The sequence below is a fragment of the Neofelis nebulosa genome, chromosome 9 (assembly GCF_028018385.1).
Source record: "Neofelis nebulosa isolate mNeoNeb1 chromosome 9, mNeoNeb1.pri, whole genome shotgun sequence".
In the NCBI taxonomy this organism is placed as follows: Eukaryota; Metazoa; Chordata; class Mammalia; order Carnivora; family Felidae; genus Neofelis; species Neofelis nebulosa.
The window spans coordinates 105898050-105917795 of record NC_080790.1 but is presented as its reverse complement, the minus strand read 5'-3'; the positions used below and the strand labels follow the sequence as shown (position 1 = coordinate 105917795).

The following is a 19746-nucleotide window of genomic DNA, read 5'->3' as shown; positions in this document are numbered from 1 at the left end:
GGCCTACTATGTCTCTGATGATGTTTTTCTTCAGTTGGGTTAGATATATGTGGTATCATGGTCAAGAAGCACTAGAACCCATGGGGTGCTTGCGTGGCTCAGTCAGTTGATTGTCCGACTTCGGTTCAGGTCATGATCTCATGGTTTATGGTTTCAAGCACCACGTTGGGCTGTGCTGACAGTTCAGAGCCTGGAGCCTGCTTTGGATTCTGTTTCCCTCTCTCTCTTCTGCTCCCCAACTCTGTCTCTCCCTCTCTCTCAAAGATAAATAAACATTACAAAAAAAAATTTTTAAACAAAAAACAAGAAGCACTAGAACCCAAGCTGAATGAGAATGGGGGCCATGCTTTCTTTGGGAAGGAACACAGGAAACACAAGGGGCACCAGGAAACTCTTGGGGTTGATGGTTAACTACCTTTAAAAAAAGGACTTCAACCACCTCCACTTTGACCTCAGTCTGTGCTTTCTGATTAAGTTCTTCTTTCCAGCTTGTCTCTTACCTCAGGCAACAAAGCATCCCATAATGGCAACCAAAACCACCCCATCAATCCCTGATGCCAGCAAGACTGAAACCAAGACAATGATCAACCCGACCTTTCTGCCCACCTTCATGTACCCACCAACATTGATTCTACATTTCCCTCATATGAACTTAGAACTATTTTCATCACTTTGAATACAATCTTTGAGACACTGTCATCTCAGTGTTGGCCTCACTGAAATCAATTCCCTTTGTTTCACTAGCACTAGTCTCTGTGCCTTGAAATTTTGTCAGCAACAAGTGGCCAAATTGGTCTGTGTGGGATCCCCGGACCTCAGGTGCGATTGATCTTTGTGCCCTGGGTACACCTTGATTGTAGATATTGTTTCCTGTTGTATGCATGTATTAAAACTTATCAAAGCATATCCTTTAGACATAGGCAATTTGTGGTATGTCATTTTTATGTCAACAAAGGTAGTAAGTTTTTTTTTTCTTAATGAAGTTGATCTTAGTGACTTCTAAAAGCAGCTTCTGGCAGGAATGATACAGGTTTTTGGCAAATCCTGGAGCTTTTCCCAGGAGGCCTGGGAGGACTTTCCCTACCCAGGCCTGAGGAGAAGAAAAAACCTTTCTTCCACAGATATGTAATGAACACTAGGTATGGTCCCAGGCTTTGAAAATAAAAAGGAAATTTTTCAAAAATAAATAAACATTAAAAAATTTTTAAAAAGGGGCATCTGGGTGGCTCAGTTGGTTAAGCTTCTGACTTTGGCTCAGGTCATGATCTCATGTTTCATGTGTTCAAGCCCCACATTGGGCTCTCTGCTGCTAGCACCAAGCCTGCTTTGGATGCTTTGCTCCCCTCTCTCTTCCCCTCCCCTGCTCTCCCTGTTTCTCAAAATTAAGTAAATATTTAAAAAATTAAAAAAGAAATAAAATAAAAAGGAAATTTTAAAAATAAAAGATCATACCTTAGGATCAAGAAACAAAATCCACCAATCTGCAAAATATACAAAACAGATCTAAAGTAGAATAGCAAAAAAAAGAAAAAAGAAAAAAGTGGGCAAAAGTAGAAAGTTAATGCTAAATGAAATTGGGAATCAGAGATGCGTCTTAATATCAAACAAAGTTGAATTTACAGACAAAAGTATTAGATAAAAGGCATTTATTTTCCATCATGACAGTTGAGGAGCTGAGGAACTCAGTGGGTGTGCTTCCCAGGATAAATAATAAATAATAATAATAATGATAATAATTTTTTAAATTAAAAATATATATGATGATTTAAAGTTTCTAGAAATGGTAAGGGAATACAGCAAATAAACAAATATCGGTTTAAGAAAATCTACCAAAGGAGGTGCCTGGGTGGCTCAGTTGGTTAAGTATCCAACTCTTGATCTCAACTCAGGTCTTGATCTCAGGGTCATGAGTTTGAGCCCTATTCTGGGCTCCATGCTGGGCACGGTGCCTACTTAAAAAATTAAAAAAAAGAAAAGAAAATCTACCATATTTCATTAAGAACAGTGAGTCTGTGGTATTTGGACTGACCATTCCCTCTTTGCCTTCTAGTTCTGTAGGATAAAGCTTCACTCTAGACTAGTGCAGCCAAAACATAGGGTGCCCTCTGTGCCCCTTCCTACTTCAGGCCTATCTTACTGGGAGGGGCAGGATTTCAATGCTTCTCACCCTACCCCCAGCTACTTGTTGCTAAGACGCAGTTCTGGGAGAGTTTACCAAAGAGGTGGGTGTCCCTGGTCTGCCAGCTCCCATTGGTGGGAAGGAGGTTCCAGGTTCTACCTGGGCACAGCACCTCTGGGAATGCTGAGGTCCCATACCTTGACTTGCACAGCCATGGTTCTGTGCCAGGAGAGGTGGGCTGAGATGGCCTGAGACATCTGCTTCTCCCTTTTACCTGGGGTTCAGTTCAAAAAATATACGTGCTGCTGTCCCCATCCTTAGCTCCAGAGTCCCAGATGTGGACTGGGGGACAAAGCAGGCCTTAAAACAGCTCCTATGTCTTCACAAAGGAACTGACTTCCTTGCAGCAAAGTATAGAGACATTCAAACCTCAGGGTGCTCTCAAAAACAGTTGGAGGTTGTGCTGAAAGGTAATTGGAAGGAGATTGGTAGATTCACTGGAAATACAAATTCAACCGTGGGAGAGGCAGTTTGCCCAGAGAGAACTAGAATCCCTCCTGGGCTCAGAACAAATATAAAACACTAATATTTAGTAACTATCTTTTCAAAGGACCCTAATTTGATGGTATTACTTTGTAGAGCCTAGGACATTGTTGTAAACAATGGAGCGATTGGCCACCAAATCAGTGATTCTTAATAGCTGGGTGTGGTCAATTTAAAGAAACAGCCAAAGAGAACATCACTATGCTCTGAGGGTGACTATAGGCTTACCCACCACAGCCTCCACCCACACCCCACCAACAGGGGCATCATTAGAGGCTTCACACAGTGTGAAGAGACTCCACTAAAATTCTCCATCCAGTCACTAAACAAATAAGCAAATAATAATAATAAGCCCTGGAAGTGAGGAGGGTGGGAGTAGAGGTGGGGAGAAGAACCCAGAGTGACTACATTTCTAAAATATTACAAGACATGCAAAGAAATAGGAGTGTATGACCCATGAACTGGAAAAAGAGCAAGCAACTGAAAGTACTTTTGGGAGCAACCAGATGTTGAATCTAACAAAGACATAAAAATGGCCACAATAAATATGTTCAAAGAACAAATAGAAACCGTGATTAAACAGGAAAAGAAGGTACAATGACAATGTTGCCTAAAATAGAAAATATCAGTTAAGAAATAGAAATTATTTTAAAAAAATGAAGAAGAAGAACCAAATGGAAATTCTAGTTGAAAGGTGTAAGAAATGAATCCTGGAGAGTAGATGGTATGCCATTCCTGTCTTTGGTAACTATGAAAAGGACTTTTCCAGCATTTCCTTGTTCTCCTCTTAAACAAGCAATTTCAATTATTTTTCCATTACTAGTTCTACTATGTGTTCTCCCATCTAAACAATCATTTAAAAAATATTTGCAAGTAATGCATTAAATTGATTTAGTAGGAAAAAAGATTTGCTTTAATAGCAGTGGGCTTCATGAATCTGGCAGAACAATCTTACTGAAAAAAATGTTCTTAAAATAAATGTTTCAAGGAAGGAGCCAAGATGGCAGACCAGCATGGAAGTTCTCTGCTTCTCTCATCCTTGAAATGCAGCTAGATCAGCACCAAACCATTTTTGCAAACCTTGAAAATTGATCTGAGGATTAACACAACAATCTGCATAACTTGAACCACAGAACTTGGCAGGTGTGTAGCACAGGGAGGTAAACTGGGGAGAGAGAAGCCATGGAGAGTAGGGGGCTGTATTTGTGGAGAGAGGACAGAGAAAGGGGGAGAGTACAGTAAAAGCACTTCCCCTGAAAGTAGATAGAGAGAAAGAGAAAGAGAGGGAATACCCACAAGTGACTGAACAAGTAAGGGAGAAAGGAGACAAGAGAGGGTTTCAATACTATTAGGACTATATAAACAGGGGAGAGCAGTGTCAGAAATTCTGGACCTCAATACCTGGCAGTGCTCTGGTGGGAAGGGTGAACCCCTAGAAGCAGGCAGTGAGGTCCGAGGGTTCCACAGGTCACACAGGGAAAAGCAGTTCTGCGAAGAGGGCTTTTGTTAGAACCCATACAGCCTCCCCACAGACAAAGGTCTCAGCAGACTCGGGAGAACACAATTGCTGGTATTGGAATAAAGATGCCAGGGTGCAATGAAACCTGGCACCAGGTGTGTGTTGTGGATTACCATAATCCCTAAACCTCTGCTGCTACTTGATCCCATTAATTTTTTCTGGGGCAAGCTGGCACTCAGCCACAATCTCTGGGCCTCTGCAGCAGTGTGATTGCAGGAATGTTCCTGGGGGCAAGTTGGCACCTGGCCATTGCTAGGGGAGGGTCAGGTCAGAGTGGGTCCAAGCCACAAGGTCCTCAGAAGTGAGGGGTTTGGAAACACAGCCCCATCTGAGATAAAATTTGGGAGGTAAATGGTGCCTCGTAGGCTGACGGCTTGGACATGGACAGTGTAGAGTGAAAAGTGGAGGGAAGCCAGAGACAAAGAAGCCAGAGACAAAGACAAAGGTGCTTGATTGCGGGTCAGCGAGAGCACAGAGTTCTTGTGTCAGAAACTAGGAAAGTGGGTGATGGCATTTTTCCTCTCCCAGGCATGTACATACATGTGCACGTGCACCACACCAATCCACCCCAGTAAGCTAAGCAGCGCCACCTAGTGGAGAATGTAGCCATTACACCAAGCTCCTGTCCAATGGCACCAACCAAGCTCTAGAGGATGACCACAAGTGTCTCCATCTGCTTACTGTATGGACTATAAAGTGCTTCATAGTGTGACTTCTAGGGGAAACTTAATTTAATTTCAATCGGATTTCATTCTGTTCAATGGTACACCTTTTTTTTTTCTTTTTCTTTTCTTATTTTTGGATACAAAGAGAGAAAAAATTTATTTTTATTTTCCATTTTTATATAAAATTTAAAAAATTTACTATATGTATTTTTTGTAAATGTATTTTAAATCTATTGTTCCTTTTTCATTTCATTTTATTCTTTTTTATTGTATACATTTTAAATTTGTAAGCATTTTCTTACTTTTTTTTCTTTTCTTTTTCCCCCATTTTTTCTCTATTCTATCAAGCTTCTTTCAACAACCAAACCAAAACATACCTAGGATCTGGCTTCCTTTATTTGATATTTTGTGTTGTTTTAATTTTTAATTTTTATTTGTTATTTTATTAATTCTTTTTCTTCCTCCAAAATGACAAAATGAAGAAATTCACTCCAAAAGAAAGAACAGGAAGAAATAACATCCAGGAACTTAATCAACACAGATATATAAGCAAGCTGTCTGAACTAGAATTTAGAATCACGATAATAAGAATACTAGCTGGAACTGAAAAAAAGTATAGAATCCTTTCTACAGAGATAAAAGAAGTAAAATCTAGCCAGGACAAAGTTAAAACCACTATGACTGAGATGCAATATTGAATGGTACCATAGCGGCAAGGATGGATGAAGCAGAGCAGCGAATCAGATATATAGAAGACAAAATTATGGAGACAAATGAAGAAGAAAAAAGGAGGGAAACCAAGGCAAAAGAGAACAATATAAGACTTAAGAAATCAGTGACTCACTAAAAAGGAATAACATCAGAATCATAGAAGTCCTAGAAGAGAAGAGAGAAAAAGGGGTTTATGTGAGCAAATCATAGCAGAAAACTTTCCTAACCTGGGGAAAGACATAGACATCAAAATCCAGGATACACAAAAAACTCCCATTAGATTAAACAAAAACCGACCATCAGTAAGGCACATCATAGTCAAATTCACAAAATACTCAGGCAAGGAGAGAATCATGAAAGATTAGAGCAGAAATTAATGCTATCGAAACCAAAACCAAAAACAAAAAACAGTAGAATGGATCAATGAAACCAGGAGTTGGTTCTTTGAAAGAATTAACCAAATTGATAAACCTCTAGCCAGATTGATCAAAAAGAGAAAGGAAAGAAACCAAATAAATAAAATTAATAATGAAAGAGGAGAGATCGCAACCAACACAGCATAAATACAAAAAATAATAAGAGAATATTATGAGCAATTATATGCCAATAAATTGGGCAATCTGGAAGAAATGGACAAATTACTAGAAACATATGAACTACTAAAACTGAAATGAGAAGAAATAGAAAATTTGAAAATACCTATTACCAGTGAAGAAATTGAATTAGTAATAAAAAATCTCCCAAAAAATAAGAGTCCAGGGCCAGATAGCTTTCCAGGGAATTCTACCAAACATTTAAAGAAGAGGTAGCACCCATTCTTTTGAAGCTGTTACAAAAAGTAGAAATGGAAGGAAAACTTCCAAAGTTATCCTATGAGGCCAGCTTTACCTTGATTCCAAAGACCCCACTAAAAAAGAGAATTATAAACCAATTTCTCTGATGAACATGGATGCAAAAATTCTCAACAAGATACTAGCCAACTGGATCCAACAAGACATTAAAAGAATTATTCACCATGATCAAGTGGGATTTATACCTGGGTTGTTTGATATCTGCAAATCAATGTGATACATCACATCAGTAAAAGAAAGGACAAGAACCACATGATCTTCTCAATAGATACAGAGAAACTATTTGACAAAATACAGCATCCTTTCTTGATATAATCCCTCAAGAAAGTAGGGATAGAAGGATCATACCTCAAGATCATAAAAGCCATATATGAAAGACCCACCGCTTATATCATCCTCAATGGGGAAAAACTGAGTGCTTTCCCTGTAAGATCAGGGGTGTCCACTCTCACCACTGTTATTCAACATAGTATTGGAAGTCCCATCCTTAGCAATCAGACAACACAAACAAATAAAAGGCATCCAAATCGGTAAGGAAGAAGCCAAACTTTCACTCTTTGCAGATGACATGATATTCTATATGGAAAACCCAAAAGATTCCACCAAAAACTGCTAGAACTTATCCATGAATTCAGCAAAGTCGCAGGATTTAAAATCAGTGCACAGAAATTGGTTTCATTTCTACACACCAATAATGAAGCAGCAGAGAGAGAAATCAAGGAATTGATCCCATTTACAATTGCACCAAAACCCATAAAATACCTAAGAATAAACCTAACCAAAGAGGTGAAAAATCTATACACTGAAAACTATAGAAAGCTCATAAAATAAATTGAAGAGGACACAAAAAACGGAAAAATATTCCATGTTCATGGATCGGAAGAACAAATATTGTTAAAATGTCAATACCACCCAAAGCAATCTACATATTCAATGCAATCCCTCTCAAAATAGCACCAGTATTCTTCACAGAGCTAGAAAAAACAATCCTAAAATTTGTATGGAACCAGAAAAGACCCTGAATAGCAAAAGCAATCTTGAAATAGAAAACCAAAGCTGGAGGCATCACAATCCCGGCCTTCCAAGATGTATTACAAAGCTGTAATCATCAAGATAGTATGGTACTGGCACAAAAACAGACACTCAGGTCAGAGAAGTGAACCTGGACCACATTCTTACACCATACACAAAAATAAACTCAAAATGGATGAAAGACCTAAATGTAAGACAGAAAGCCATCAAAATCCTAGAGGGGAAAGCAGACAAAAACCTCTTTGACGTGAGTTGCAGCAACTTCGTAATCAGCATGTCGCTGGAGGCAAGGGAAACAAAAGCAAAAATGAACTATTGGGACCTCATCAAGATAAAAAAAAAAAAAGCTTCTGTATAGCGAAGGAAACAATCAGCAAAACTAAAAAGCAACCAATGGAATGGGAGAAGATATTTGCAAATGACATATCAGATAAAAGGTTAGTATCCAAAATCTATAAAGAACTTATCAAAACTCAACTCCCAAAAAACAAATAATCCAGTGAAGAAATGGGCAAAAGACATATATAGACACTTTTCCAAAGAAGATATCCAGATGGCTAACAGATACATGAGAAAGGGCTAAACATCACTCATCATCAGGGAAATAGAAATTAAAACCACAATGAGATACCACCTCATACCAGACAGAATGGCTAACATTAACAATTGAGGCAATGACAGATGGTGGTGAGGATGCAGAGAAAAGGAAACTCCTTTGTATGGTGGGAATGTGAACTGGATCAGCCACTCTGGAAAACAGTATGGATGTTCCTCAAAAAATTAAAAATAGAACTACACTGTGATCCAGTAATTACACTACTAGGTATTTCAAAGGGGCACATGCATCCCAATGTTTATAGCAGTGCTATTGACAATAGCCAAAGTATGGAAAGAGCCCAAATGTCCATCAACTGATGAATGGATAAAGGAGATGTGGTGTATATATTACTCAACAATGGAATATTACTCAGCAATCAAAAAGAATGAAATCTTAATATTGCAACAATGTGGATGGAACTAGAGTGTATTGTGCTAAGCAAAATTAGTAAGAGCAAGACAAATATATGAATTCACTCATGTGAATTTAAAATACAAAACAGATGAACAGAAGGGAAGGGAAGCAAAAATAATATAAAAACAGGGAGAGGGACAAAACACGTAAATATAGAGAACAAACTGAGGGTTGCTGGAGGGGTTGTGGGTAAGGATAAGGGCTAAATGGGCAAGGGGCATTAAGGAAGACACTTGTTGGGATGAGCGCTGGCTGTTATATGTAGGGGACGAATCACTGGATTCTACTGCTGAGTCATTATTGCAATATATGCTAACTTGGATGTAAATTTAAATAAATAAATAAATAAATAAATAAATAAATAAATAAATGACAAAGGAAATTAATCTTCGGTGAATGTCTGTGTTATCTCAGGCACCTCTCCCTGTGCTTTCTCATTTAATCCTGCTTAAATGAAGAATTTCTCTAGGAATCACTAACTTGGAGGTCAGGAAACTGAAATTTAAAACCAATGAGCAAATAGTGAATGGCCACATGTATGACTCAAAAGCTTATTTCTTCTAAAGTATTTCCTTAAACTCATGAATATTTACACTATCTCTTATACATCTAAAAGTTTCTTTTTTTTTTTAACTCCAGTATAATTACCATACAGTGTTATATAGTTTCAGGTGCACAATATAGTGATTCAACAATGCTATACATAACTCAGTGCTCATCACTGTAAGTATACTAACATCTGAAAATGTATAACTCATCCTTCTAGACCCTGTGGAAAGGTTACCTTTCCTATGACATTCTGAATTCTCTGAGGTCAGTGCTATCTTGGCACTTAGGAAAGGTCCCACCGTTACCTGTTTAATCTAATTTTCTTACGGAGGTTATGAGCTCCTGAAAAGAAGGGATGATATCTTATTTGTCTTATTTAATCACAAGACCTAAGAAATTTAGTCCATAGCAAGAACTCAATAAATGTTTGTTAAATGAACAACCAATATATGTAATCCTCCTTTGGGAGATTCCTTTGAGTTATGAGAACCTTAAAAATAAAACTGTTATTTTACCAGCAAAAAATGGGTTTATTTGGGAATAGCAGAACATTACAATTTGGAACATACAACCTACAGCAAAACCATAGGCAAGTCCTGAGTTGCTGTGGTAGTTGGCTTCTTGTAGGAGATGCAATGTACATTTTTCCCTGTTGGGGCCTATCATTGATGATTCTTTCCTATTGAGGATTCTGTTGGGGTCTGTAAATTGACAATTTTTTCCTGTGATTTGTCTTCAGTGGTATGGCATGAGAGCTCCCCCTTCTGGCTTCCAGACTTCATTTTAAATGAGGTTTCCCTTTACTAATTTTCACAATTAGTAGGCCATGATTTCAAAATGAAAATTGACTAAAGTAAATATGTAAGTGGACATTTAATTAATTATATGATGATGATAATTCTTCCCTATGGGACATCAGCTGCTCTGGAGAAACAGCTGCTTTACCCAAGAGCTTGAAGCCCTGACAGTGTTTGACAGGGCAGGACTGTAGGCATCCTTATGTGAGACTTGGGATGGCAGAACACAAACTCTGTGGTGGAAACCAACAAAATCAACTAATAGAAACCAAAAAAAAAAAAAAAGAATATTTGGAAATATATTTGTTAGCTTTTGGAATCAAAAAAAAAGTTCTAGAGAACCAATTATCTAAAATGAACAGTAATCAAAGGGAGCGAGGTGGCTGGGAACACAGCCAAGGCTGCATCATGGGGTTCCTCTTAGGACATCAGTGTTGACCACTAGACACCTCTCATTGAACTTCCAGCTCTCAGTCCCACAGCTGCCATGACAAATGGTCTGGGTCTTTCAAATGCCTGCATGGGAGCATTCCTCTGTCCCAAATTAGATAACATCATCATATCCTAGATGCTTGAGAGTGAGGAAGGAGAATGATTGCCCTCTTTATCTCCCATGGTGGGAATTAAGCTCTGTATTATACTTATTTTGGGATATTCACGAAGTTGGAAGAGTATTTGCTTGCTAATAACTTCAAAAATTAATAGTCATAATAGTAGATTGATGGCATTGATGACTTAAGGCCCTTAATTCTGGTGCTGAATTCTGGAGGGAATATTTCTGTCTGTCTCTTACACTTTCTTTCTATTCCTGTGGTGTGATTTGTCCCTTCATTATTTCTGTTCTAGGAAGTGGCAATAACCTACTATTGGCTTGCTCTCTATTCCCCCAAATCATGATTCTGTGCATTCAACTTACCCTCTCATAGCTTCCAGAGTAAACTTCTTGAAGTATAAGCAATACCCATGTAATTTCTTCCTCCAAAAACCACTTCAACATTACCCTATGCTATGGAGTGAAGTAAAAATTTCTCAGGGTGCAATTGGAATATGTCTGTGATCTGGTACCAATTAATCTTGCCAATGTTTCAACACTCTCTAATTTGCATAGATACTTTAGATACTGGTTATAAATGACACTCAAGATTACTGAAGCACACTCTTAGCTACAGGTATTCATTCCAAACATTCACTGTGTGCCTAAATACTGTAGAGGTAACCATGAATAAAGACTGGTTCTCTGTACCTGAGATGTGCTATTTGAGCTATTAAAAACTTAAATGGACATCAACTAAATATAACAGCCAAGCAATTAGATCTGAATTTCTTGTAAACAAGTTTACCAGTTTGTACCAAACATCAACCCTATTCTAATTATTTCTTAAATATCCTACCTGGGCAATCTCTACCCATTTTTCCAAGGCTCAGGCCCAACACAATCCAATCAATAAAAGATTTATGATCGTCTCCCTTTGGAGTAAGTCTATGTTCTTGCCATGTTCTTAGAGCTTCTCTCAACACACAACTCTACTGCAGGGCACATCATGTCTGCAATTTATCATACAAGCCTAGCCTTTTTCTCTCACTAGATTTCAAGCTTCTTGAGAACAGGAACCCCATCTTGTTCATGATTGTGTTATTCAAAATATGTAGCCTGAGACTTTTCAGATGGTAAATAGTCAACAATTGCCTGTGAAATTGAAAGCCTTCGGTTTTAAGTAGAAGACAGACAATTGAAATGCTCTAGTACAACACAGTCACTAGTACTTGAGCATATGTCATATTGACAATATGTTATTATTTTGGCCTATATTACAGGGTTATTGCAGGATGTCACAAATTGTGGAAAGTCACAATTTGCTAAAATTTAATTTAGCTTTGCTTAAATGTAGGGTATTTTTCAAGACCTTTAAAAATTCAGTGGAAATGTCAACATAAGTAGACTGAGGCCCACTAACAGTAAAAGATCAATTTTCCTTTGCCCAGTGAAAAGCAGAATTAAAAATTAAGTTCACTAAAAAGTTATAATGGCCAATCATAGCAATTTATTATGCATATAACATGTACCATTTCCTTTTCTAAGTCCTTTACCTAGGTCAGGTCATTGATTCTCATGGCATCATCACTCTGAGATTGAAGGTATTATAATATTTTTACAGAGGGGGAAATAAAAACCCAGAGGAGTTAAGTGCTTTGCCTAAGGCCAGTTTAGCCAGCAATTGGCTGAGCTGGGATTATGTGCCAGAACTGTCCAGTTTTATCTTATATACTACACTTCCTCCCAGTATGTTGGTAGAGGGAAAAGTCTAACTCAATTTAATTGAATGACAACAAATTTAGCACTGACTTAGATAAGATTTTTTTTTCTTTTTTCCTTCCTTTTTTTCCATTTAGGGAAAATCATAACAAAACTCTTAATACTTTTGGGTGGCACTGGTAGTTATCCCTATTTGAACAGGGCAGGGTTTGATATTAACATAAATGAGCAGTAAGAAAAGGAAAGCAAATCTTAGACATCTTTGAGAGAAGAGTTGATGGTGGATGGTTGCTCATGCAATTAGCTGCCATCATGTTATCCTTCAAAGAGGCCATGTGGCTCCTGGCTAGAAAGTAAACTCTGGAGTTGGAGTCACAATTTGAGGTCAAATTTTGACTCTACCACTTATTATGGATTCCCCTGGGCCATTTACTTAGCTTTTAATAAATTTTTATTTTCATTTATATAAAAGGAATAATGTGGTCCATATGCTCTGGTGTGATTTAAGGATTATAAATGGCAAATATAAACTACCAGTACATGGTAGTAATCATGATTCACAAGATGTACTCTTCATGGAGACCATATTCAAAGCAATTGGCTTTTTACCAGGGGCATAATATGTTACCACTTTCCTTGATTATATTGATTTTTTCCCCTCCTTAATATAAACTCACAAGAAGACCTTGCTGCTCTGGAGTAACTGTGATGTAATACTGAGAGGAACTTTATTATATCCTGCCCCTGCTGCTTTCCTCCATCCCAGGACCCAAAGTCTCTTCTCGGTGTGGTATGTGATTGAGCCTGTTTGGCTCAACAGTTATGCCTTACCTCTTCTACAATGTATGGTTTCTAAATGGCCATGATGTCACAAGCTTTACATTAAGTTTGCTTCTGGCTTTTTTTGCATAACTTAAAAAATATAAATGTTAAAAAGAAACACTAATTTACTGAAATAAAACTTTCTGAATGAAATTTTGTATGGGGACCATTGTTCTTCTTGGAGAGGAAGCCAATTTAAACTATCAAGTGTGAGATGTGAGTAGTTAAAATGTCAGACATGGCAGAGGTGTCAGCTAGAAAGCCATAGACAACATTATTATGTTTTGGAAGGACTGGACTTTAGGTCTTTGGAGGTCCAGAAACACACTAATTACCAAGAGGTAATTAGTCTCTGACTCAAAACCAGCGATCATTTGAAAGCGGAGGATGATTTAGATTGGCTGGCAATACAGTAATAGTAATAAGCTACAGCTTTAGCTGTGTGGTTAGAGTTGTATTTTCCTTAACATCAAGCTATGATAATCTCTCTACATGTTTCAAGGGTCCTTATATTTTGAGAGCTAGTTTCTAGCACCCCATATGCTCAATAAAAAAGTCTTATCTTGGGATCCTCAGAACTGGAGTCATTGATGTCTTGTACCTGAAAGAAAGATTCAAGAAAGGAACTGAAAGCATGTCATACTTCACCTCATTGATGGAAGTGAGAAAGCTGATACACCTGGTAAGAGAACTCTGGGGAGAGGTTGGAATTGAGGGAGTACTGGAGGGAGTGAAACCTCCAAGTCATAGCCACTCCAATGCCCCTGCCCTAATTCCACCAGCACCCATTCTATGGTGTCCCAGCCCACAGCACCAGGTTCTTCTAGCAAGTTTCCCTAAACCTCAGCCTTATGTATTTGTGTCTTGTGCCTCACTCCTTCAGTCCCAGACTGCCAAGTGACCTGTTGTAGGATTAGGATCTGGTTATGTCAGGCCTGATCCCTAGAACCAAAGGCCCTTGCTAGTTCACAGACCATTATGTATAATGCTTTTTGCTGAATAGCAAATAGCACATCTCACAATGTGATGTCCCACTCACCTGCATGAAGTCCTCCAAATGGAAATGGTGGCTTGAAACACACTTGAACTTGGTGATCCCTGTAATTTGGATTTCCATTTCTCCTCTGTCTCTCTTGCAACTGTATTACCAAGATGCCAGCATTCCTTAAATATCTGTTGGAACTAAGATTTTTAAAAAAATGTTTATTTATTTTTGAGAGACAGAGTGCGAGTGGGGGAGGGGCAGAGAAAGAGGGAGACACAGAATCCGAAATAGGCTCCGGGCTCTGAGCTGTTAGCACAGAGCCTGATGCGGTGCCTGAACTCACGAACTGTGAGATCATGACCTGAGCTGAAATCAGACGCTTAACCAACTGAGCCACCCAGGTGCCCTATAAACTAGGATTTTTACTCTCATAATGAAAGTTATAAAAATATATACAAACAGGTTTAAAATATAAATATGACTTGTAACATGCAGACATAGACAATTATATCTTAAGTGGAATTTCATTAGCCCCAGGGTAAGAGCTGTCACACTCTACTCTTCCCTCCTTGAGGCAATAAGCCTCATTTATTTCAATGTCTTCTCTACATTTGCTTTTTTTAATTAAAGTCCAGAACTTCTGATTTTAACATGATCATATGCATTTCTCTCCTCCACTTCCTGAAACTTCACTAAGATAAAGTATAGAAATTTTTTTTAAAAACCCTAAACCCGTAAGAATAGAGACCAGGAGAGGAGATATTCTCAGGTGAGTAATCTCACCTGCTATTTGGAGGAGAGAGGGTCAGTGAAGAGACAGCTGACTCAGGTAGGCGGGAGGGCAGAATAGCAAGAAGGAAGCTGATCCACTCTGTGCAATACTGAAGGTTCTGGATTTGGAGGCACCAATACATCAGAAGGAGACATGAAAGGCCCAGGTTAAAAAACAGTGGGCCATAGGGGCGCCTGGGTGGCTCAGTCGGTTATGCGGCCGACTTTGGCTCAGGTCATGATCTCACGGTCCGTGAGTTCGAGCCCCGCGTCGGGCTCTGTGCTGACAGCTCAGAGCCTGGATCCTGTTTCAGATTCTGTGTCTCCCTCTCTCTGACCCTCCCCTGTTCATGCTCTGTCTCTCTCTGTCTCAAAAATAAATAAAACGTTAAAAAAAATTAAAAAAAAAAACAAAAACGGTGGGCCATAATTCAAGACCTGCAATGGGGCATTTCAAAAGCCCCACCCACACACTACTTCTTAATGCCTCTCTTCAATAAAAGTTAATGATATTTGAAGAAACACTCTAAGATGAAAGGGAAAAGCGGGGTGGGGGGGAGCTGAAAAGATATATAGGAAAAAAAAGGGGGACCCAGAGTGGAGAGATAAAGCGAGGGAAATAGAAAAAAAACTTAAAATGAAAAGTATCACACCCTTAGATACAGATGAAAATGTACATTCATGGTAGAATAAATACTATGAAAAAGAAACAGGCAGGGCAAAGAAAGGAGAACTTGGGAATTTAAAAAATTATGACTGCCAATTATAAAAACATACTGGAAGGTTAGAAAATCTCCCAGGAACATGACCAAAAACAAAAACAGAAATAGAAAATAGCAATGTAGGAAAGTTAGTTAATTCTAAGCTGTTTTAGTTGGGTTTTGGAAGGAACATGTTTCAAATTAATATAGTTGTATGGATGGTAGGATCTCATGTATTCAGAAAAACAAAACAATAACGTTGATTCTCTAGTGTGGTCAGGGCTCCAAGCTACTAACCTGAAAACTCATCTTTGACATCCAGAGCCATGGGTCCTCACAACCTTCACCTTGGCCTAGATCTGCTAAAGCCTGAAGACTTTCATAACCCTGGTCTTTGTTTTTTTTTTTCTATTGATTATTTTATTCAGAAAAAACCAATAGGAGGAGACAGAAACAAAAATTCTGGTCATTTGCAGTATCTATCAGCCTTCAATTTGGCTCTCCTGTCCAGAAGTGTTTCATGCAAAAATCCATCCTTCCGGGCCTTTTTGAGAATTTCACTGTCTTCTTTACTTATTTTAAGTTTGTGGTCTTGGAAGCTCTGAAATTTCTTTACATAATTGATTTCACACTGTTTAACATTTCCTTTGTCTTCTTCTGGCATATCATCTTTTTTCTTAGTTTCTCTTTCAGCACAGGATCTAATCTTTATCATTTCTTCTTCTCCTGCTGTTTTACTTTTCGCTTCTATATTGCCTGCTTCGTTGCATCTAATAAAACAGCTATTTGAGGCCAATAGGGCCATTTTCCCACCTTGAAAGACTGGTTCCCATTGTTCTCTTGGTCCAATTGCATCCAAATGCCCCACAACAAGTCCATCTGAATTAATACCAAGGTATTTTCCATAGCCAGATTTCAGGGCAATTCTGGAATCAGACAATTTGACAGCTGTAAACTGCTCTGGAGGACTAGGGCCCTCATCAACTTCTTTATGTGGAGCTCCCAGTGTAAAAAGTCCATTGTCAAGTGCGTGTATATAGGCTCCTTTATCCATTTCAATTGCTATGGTTCCTGAAATTTCACCAAAGTTTGTTACTGTCCACCAGATTCCAACAATATCAAGCTGAGTTTCTTCATCTTCTTCTCTTTTTCTCTTCTCTTTGCTCTTTTTCTTCTTACTCTTAGCCTTGGTTCCCTTGAGCACGAGTTTGGTGGACTTCACATAGGAGAATTCGGCCATGGTTCTGGGGACACTGTATAAAGAGGTGAGAGCGGGCTCAGGGCAAAATACCTTCACTGGAGTAGGCACGCGCACCAACCCTGGTCTTTTCCATTCTCACTTGGGCCTTATTTAGGGACTCAGGGACAACTGTGGCTGAGATAGAAAACAAGTAATCTCCAGTGTTATTTTTGAAATTTAACAAAGGCTGCTGGTGAAGGATGGGGGCATCCACACAGTTCACCACGTAATTGCTACAAATGAGAAGACAGGTACACATCTCATTTCAGCATTCCAGGTAAAAATGTGGTTGATAATTCCACTAAGCCTCATGTTCCTATTGTCATCAGCCCAGATAAAAGCCTTTCCTGCCATGTCATAGTCTCATTTCAATGCTAGCCATGCTTGTTCCTCCAGCCTATCCTCCTGCCTTAGACCTGCCCCTATCCTGCAAATGACACTACCATGCATCATGTCACCCAAACCAGAACGCTGAGAGTCATCCCATGGCTGTGCTTCTCTAATCTTAATATTGTGAAAACGCAGCTTCTGATTCAGGAGGTCTGGACTGGGCCCAAGGGTTTACATCTCTACCAAGCTACCAGATCTGTGAATGCTAATCCAGGGGCCACAGTTCAAGTAGCAGGGCCTAGGTATCTGCATTCCTTCATCCATTTCATCTATGAGGTATTAAGTTCTGTAGTTTCTATCTATACCACTGATGGGGGCCAGGATGGAGTCTCTTGGATTAAAATTGTACCTACCAAACCAATTTTCCTGCCTCTTGTCTAGCTTCTCAAAAGGCCCCATTTTTACCAGAGACTGATTCTTCCCTCTTCCTTCCTTTTTCCCTCCCCTTCCCTCCCGCTTTCATTTTTTACTTTACTATGGGTTTCATAAAGCACAGTGGTTAGCCCCATAAAATTGGTTTTGACTGAAAAGGAAGAAGTCAGAAGGGGAGAAGCTAAGTGGATGAAGGATGGTGATTGGTTGCAGAACCACACTGCAAATTCAAATGGGGCTCAAACAAAATAGAGGGTAGGCACTAATGAAAGGATCTCAATGCCACTGAGACATTCCTAGAGAAGAGTGGAAGATGGAGGTAATTGTTGTTACCGTCTAGCGAGGAAAACCATGTTTCCAACTCTTCTATTAGCTAACTGCTTGGTCTTGAGAAAGTCACTTCTTCTCAAGTTGTATTCCCCTCTGTCCATCATCGAGAATGCTCTGGTTAAAGTTTCCACTTTCATCTAGGAATGAATTCTGCATTTTTCTGAGAATGGTGCCAAGGAAAGATTTCTTGGGATGTGTTTCTAATCTTGGCTCTGCCTCCAACAGCTGTGTGCACACAAGCAAATCACGTGGCCCTGAAGGGCTTCTTCCTTCGCACCTGTGAAATGAGAAGGTTAGACTAAAAGATCCAGGATCCCTTCCAGTTCAAAGACGCTGTGGCTGTAGCTCTTCTTTTCATAGAGGAGCTGTTTATTTTTCTCTTTAAAATATTTCAAATATCAACAATCGATGATCATCAGGAGATAGAGGGAGAGGCAGGGAGTGGACAATAATGGTGAACCCAATACTGCATTTTATGTTTCAGAATAAAAGGGGGAAAAGCCCATCAAGCAAAGCAGAGTAAGATCGATTGATCTATTATCTATCTATCTATCTATCTATCATAACAATTTAGTAGAAGGCCATGATAATATCATCTAAAAGCTAAAAACAAAAAAAAACAAAAAATCAAAATCAAAAACAAAACACAAATATACTAAGTGTCAGAACTTCTCTGTTACTTAATTCAATGCTTAGGGACAGTCTGTGAGGAATGTTTAAATAAATATTGAAGAAAAAGACATTTGCTAATAAATTTTGGTAAATGTGTGTAATGGTGTTATTAATGGTAAACTTGGGAATATTTTCCCACCCTGTACTCATCACCTTTTTATTTAATTTGACCTCAGGTACTCAGGATGGGATTTAGCATAATCATAATTCTTGATATGCTATCACTAGTCCATACACAGCCCTCTTTAATTCACTCATCTATTCACTATTCACTTACTTTCAGATGATATAATGGACAGTCTTGGCTCCTTCACTCAAGTCAAAAACGAGAAATTAACAAACATTTGCATCCACCCATGTGCTTCTTCCCCTGCCATCCTCCTCCCTGAAAGGAACCCCCATCCTGAATTCTGTGTTGATAATTTACATAAATTTCAAACATTTATATAGATTTATAAAAAATGTTTATATGTTTAAACCACATATTGATTAGTTTAATTGTTCTTAGACTGAGTATCATGTTCTATGTGGTCTTCTGAGACTTGGGTCCCTAAGATTCATCCATGGGATTGCTGTATAATATTTTGGGGGGTTGATCTATTTATGCCTTCGCTGTCTTTGGGCATTTGGAGTGTTTTCTCCTCATATTTTTGTATTAATAAACATTGTTATTGTAAATCTTTGTGTACAAGATGTGTCTGTTAAAATTGTTCTCTACTAAAAAGTTACTATTTTCTACTCTTTTAATTAATGACTGCCTTGGAAGAGATACATTGAGACTATGTAAAAATCCTATTTCTCCTCATTCACCCATTAATTTTAGCATCTGTTGGTGGGTTATGCCTGCAGCAATTATTACCAATGATGTTTGCCTAATGGTAACTTTTTATTTCCCTCATTTCTTCTGCATTTATTAATTATAATATTATTAAATTATGTTAATATATTTAATTATATCACATATAAATGTTATATATTAATAGTACATTTATACTATATATTAATATTTGATAATATCATAGTATTAATTATAATTATATTATAAGACAAAATTATCTGTGCTCCTGCACTTATCTATATATTTAAATATTTATTTAGCATGGACTCATGGATTTTTTTTATGAGTTATGCAATATTATCATAGATACTTTTGGCTTTGGCCTTGGGTTGCTCATCCAGGTGGCTCCTATGCCCTTTTAAGATGACTCATCCTTTATCAAGTACTTCCTTATTTTCTTACACTACAAGATATTCTAAGGACTTGGGCTTGCTCCCCAGGAGTCTTATATTTTCCCTGTGTTGGCCTTGGTATCAACCACTTTTATAAGGAACCCTGATTCCTTTCATTGAAGGATCGTGTTTAGAAACCAAGATCGGGGCACTAGGTGTGCTCATTGCTAGTTGGTTGTCA

At 38.4% G+C, this 19746-nt stretch overlaps 2 protein-coding genes across 3 annotated transcripts in view; both read right to left on the bottom strand.

Annotated features, from left to right (window-relative positions):
- The window catches only part of PAK5 (p21 (RAC1) activated kinase 5), a 317484-nt gene extending 313232 nt beyond the window's left edge, over nucleotides 1–4252 (bottom strand). For both annotated transcript variants that reach the window (XM_058684892.1, XM_058684893.1), the window contains exon 1: nucleotides 4064–4252. The gene's annotated coding sequence lies outside the window, so the exon portion shown is untranslated. The remainder of the gene's footprint in view (nucleotides 1–4063) is intronic.
- An 11491-nt stretch (nucleotides 4253–15743) lies between these two features.
- On the bottom strand, nucleotides 15744–16638 carry LOC131486240 (protein FRG1-like). The gene has a single exon (XM_058686359.1). The coding sequence runs from the start codon at nucleotides 16569–16571 to the stop codon at nucleotides 15798–15800; it is 774 nt and encodes a 257-aa protein (XP_058542342.1). The 5' UTR covers nucleotides 16572–16638; the 3' UTR covers nucleotides 15744–15797.
- Nucleotides 16639–19746: the final 3108 nt, after the last annotated feature.

Excerpts from the sequence above, each read along its gene's own strand:
- LOC131486240 (XM_058686359.1), bottom strand. The coding sequence starts at position 16,571 with ATGGCCGAATTCTCCTATGTGAAGTCCACCAAACTCGTGCTCAAGGGA.